At 35.5% G+C, this 4,501-nt stretch overlaps 1 protein-coding gene across 1 annotated transcript; it reads left to right on the top strand.

Moving 5' to 3' along the window:
* Nucleotides 1-1,865: 1,865 nt before the first annotated feature.
* Nucleotides 1,866-4,265, top strand: LOC111395241. The gene is made up of 6 exons (XM_023021228.1): nt 1,866-1,926; nt 2,389-2,579; nt 3,507-3,674; nt 3,787-3,865; nt 3,914-3,985; nt 4,153-4,265. The coding sequence occupies exons 1-6, from the start codon at nt 1,866-1,868 to the stop codon at nt 4,263-4,265; spliced, it is 684 nt and encodes a 227-aa protein (XP_022876996.1).
* Nucleotides 4,266-4,501: the final 236 nt, after the last annotated feature.

The following is a 4,501-nucleotide window of genomic DNA, read 5'->3' as shown; positions in this document are numbered from 1 at the left end:
TACCCCTTTTACCCTTTGAAATTTATTCAACGGTTGGTCAAACCATTGGCTTATAGTCAACTAACGGAGAAATTAACAGAAACAATCCATTTGAACCCTCGGTACATATTTTTGAAAGGTTTGGTACCGTGAGTGGCACAAACTAAAAGTTTGAACAAAGTCTGCTAATAAATGAAAGGTTTGATACTGCTGTTGCAATTTTCCCTTTATTATAAGTGTCAAAAATCTTCGGGTACTCTTTCAACTTGGTCCATGGCATGGATAGTTTTGGAATGTGGGTCCTCCTCATTTCGATAGTGGTGGGCTCATTTTGTTTCAAACTCCCAATTCCTCATTTTTCACATTTACATTCATACTAATTGTTCGTGTGAAACCCACAAGCGTACGAGATTGTTGATAAATAATACGTGATGAGTAACGTGTATCGTCTCACGGGAAATAAAATTTAATAGAATATACTAGTTTTTAATTAGATTCAAAGTAAACAAAGCAAAAGTGATTTGTGATTTTTTTTTAATTATTCCAACTTAACCTACAAAAACTAGTAAAATGTGAATTTAGTATGTGTATACAATGGGATTATTAGATTATGAATGCACATATTATTATTTTTTCCAATTCTTAATTATGTAGTTAGTTTTGTTCTTACATTATTGACAATCAATAATTCAATTGTAATTAATTTTATTTTTCCAAGATAAATTAATTCTATTCTAGTCACGACCTAAATCTATTCCTAATCTGAATTCGATTGAATATAATGCATTTAAATTCACAATTATTTCTAAAATTTATTTTACATGTATTAATCAAGTAGTGTCCTAAATCTATTGTGAATATTTTAGCACTACAACAAGAAGCCATATATTTAATTGGTGATCAAGCAATTAAATAATAAAATTAAGTATGCAAGATTAAATTTTTTTTTTCAAGAATTTAACTAAATTGCTTATCTTGAATTAAAAATAAATAATAAATGGCTTCATCTTCATTCAATGCATGAAAAGAATTAGCCTAGCATAATATTGAAATCAAACACATAAAAATGGGAAGACATCCCCAGAAATCGACGGAACGTGATTAATTCCAAAATTTTCTAGACTTTCTGTGCATTTGTGTATTTTTCTCCAATAGCAGGTAGGCCCCTATTCTTCTTTCCAGCAGCCGCCACCTTTTCTATGGTTGTGTATATATATTTTCTCTTCAACTGTTTTTCTGTATAGGGTTTTTTCTTCTTCTCCCTAAAAGTAGCTGCCTTGTATTTATATGAATTGACAGAAGTGCTATGTGTACAGAAATTCACTATCATAATTTTCAGAGAATACACATGACAACATCTAGTTAAAGAATAGCAAAACAAAAGATTAACCAGATGTTGCCACATCAGCATCGATTAGAATTTTGGCACTTCTGCTTTGTGCAAGCAGAAAAATTAATAAGTTGAACCTTAGGGCCATTTTCTTTATGTGTATAAAAAAAATTCAGTCCCCATGTTTTCTTTGTATATAATAGGTGGCCCTTTGTTTTCTGCATGCATGTGTATGTGTGTGTGTGTCTATATATATATATATATATTAAAAAAACTTCCAGCGATGCAACCCTTTTTTCTTAAGGGAAAATTACATAATTTTAGATGTCAAAAGATTATTCAAAAAGCAAGGTTGAAGTTTCACTATTCATAAATCAGGTATCAATATAATAATTAAATATTAAATATTCCTCCAAATTATTCCAAACCCTAATAAGTTTTTTTCCTCACCATTTCTCTCTTTACCCTTTCTTCTCTCTCAGTCTCTCCATCACAATCGCCGTCGAAAATTCCTCGCCAGTAGGTGTTCACGACGTCACACTGTAGCGGCGACGCTATGAAGATTGGCACAAGTTCTGACGCGAGATCGGCACTGCTGCAAGAAGACTGGCGTCACTGTAAGAGCGCAACAGGGATGTTATTTTTCGCCCAGGAATGCCGCTACTGCGCGACTTTTGCCTGGGAACACTATCTGCAAGTGGTGCTGCTACACTTCTGCACGTCACCAAAACCACACAACTGCCTATTGGCAATTATCCCACACACTTCTGCTGCGCGACTTTTAGCAGAAACACCCAGCTCGGGATAACAGATAATATTATCACCTTTGGGTAGTTTTGGTGATGTTGTGGGGGTGACGGTGTGGTGATGGTTGTACGATGGATCTAGGTAGAACGGCTGTGGTGATGATGGTAGCGACGGTACTTATGTTGGCAGTGGTTATTATGGTTGTGGTGTGTTGGAGATGAAGGGCTGGTAGCAGTGTCGGTTGCGTGGTTGAATTGTTGGTCGTGTTGGTGCTAGCGGCAATGTTGCTACAATGATGGTAAGTTGGTGCTTGGTTTCAATGGTGCTGGTAGTGTTTGTGACCAATTATATACGTTGTTCGGTTGGTGCCGTTGTGGTGGCCATTTTGGTGGTGTGTGTTGGTTTGTTTTTGCCGGGAGGTGGTGGTTTTCATGGTGGTAGTGGTGGTGTTGGCGGTGGTTGTGATGGTGTTGTGGCCGGGGTAGTGTTTGTGACCAATTATTATGGTGGATCGGGATCGGATGTTTGGCATCTGTGACCAACTATTTGGTCCCTTGTGACTGTATTAATCTGTGACTTTAAGATTCGATCATTTTGTGACTAAAAAAAATAATCTGTGATTATCAAATTTAAAAATATGTGATCTGTGACCTATAATTTTTAAATTTGTGACCATTTGTAACATATAATTTTTTAATCTGTAACCTCGATATAATCTGTGACATATCAAAATTTTGATTTGTGATCTTAAAAATATCTGTGACCAATTAATTTGATGATATGTGACCAATAAATAAATCTGTGACCTATAATTATAAATATGTGACCATTGATCGTATAACTGTGACTTTATCATTATTATTTAATAAATGTTTTTAATTAATTAGTTTAAACCTGATTTTTGCATTAATGAAACTTGCAGCCTGAATTTTGAATTTTGCATAGTTAAAACCTGATTTGTGAACTCTTCCCTTTTCTTAATTCACCAAAAGTCCAAATCCCAAAAATTTGATTAAATATTAATCCAATAGCAAGCCCACCACGCAAAACCAAAATATTGAAGTGGAATTTACAGGTACTAATACATTTAGAGATCCCACTTCATAAATCATAAGTTAGGTTTACTATTTAAAAAATTAGATGTTTTGTTAATTAATTTGACTGAATATTAATCAAATAACAAGCCCAACACGTAAAGCCAAATTATTGTAGTGTAAATTACAGGAACTATAACATTTAGAGATTCCATTTCAAAAATAATAGATAAGGTTTACTATTCCAAAAATCAGATGTTTTGTTAATTAATTAATATATTTTAAGTATTAATAATTATATTACAAAATTATATATACATATTCATTCTATCCAACCACACATACCAAAACCCTAATTATTTTGATCATCTCCGTTCTTTCTTCTCTCTCCATCCCAACTTCTCTCATTTCTCTAGCCGCCTGTCGTTTCCACCACACTCGCTAGCTCCACCACACCATCGGCACCACTAACGCTAGTACCAACTCACAATCACCATGCTCGACCACCTCACCATATCCATAAAATCTCTAATACCGCTGCTACAACAACAGCCTCCACCTCTGTCGCCGTAGATCTTCCATTGGTTTATTTTACCCAATTCGACGACACCTCATCGCTACAGTTCTTCTTCATTTTCATCTAATTTTTGAGTGGTATGGTGATTGATTGTTCGGTGGTGGAGATATGCAATGCAGTGGTGGGAATGGAAATCTTTGGTGGGTTCGTCGGTGATGAGCTACTATGGTGCTGTGGGTGCGGTGGTTGGGGTGAGTGGTATGGTGATGTGTACGATGTTGGTGCTGTAGTGTGGTGGAGGTGTAGGTGCAAGTGTGCGATGTGGTACGGTGGTAGGAACAGAGAGCTTTGGAGAGTGCGATGGTGGTGTATTGACGGGTACATTTTGTGTTGGTGTGAGTACGGTGGTTAGGTGCGTACAGTACGTGGTGTAATACTATGTGTTGTGGTGCGGTGGTGTTGGCGGCATGGTAGTGGTTCTAGCGCGACAATTTGGTGATGTTTTATGAGATCAGCTTATTTGTTTGAGGTGGTTTTGCTGTAAGGAAGTGGTGGTGGTGGTGGTTTTGGTGATGACGGTAGTGGTGCAGCTACTACTGGAGGCAGTGGTGAAATGGTGGTTACAAGTGTTGGTAGTGGTCACAAATTATTTGGTTGACTGTAATCATTAAATTGATTAATTTGTGACCAATAAACAATATGTGACTAATGAAAAATAAATTGTGACCTAAAAAATTGTTAATTTGTAATCGATAATTTAATAATTTGTGATTGTATAATAAGTTGTGACTTATAATATTTGTGATTTGTGACCGACAAATAAATTGCGACTTATAAAATTTTTATTTATGATCGATAAACAAATTTTACTTATAAATTTTTTGAATTGTGATC

Source organism: Olea europaea, chromosome 6, assembly GCF_002742605.1.
Source record: "Olea europaea var. sylvestris chromosome 6, O_europaea_v1, whole genome shotgun sequence".
NCBI classification, from domain to species: Eukaryota; Viridiplantae; Streptophyta; class Magnoliopsida; order Lamiales; family Oleaceae; genus Olea; species Olea europaea.
This window is presented reverse-complemented; position numbering and strand designations above follow the sequence as displayed.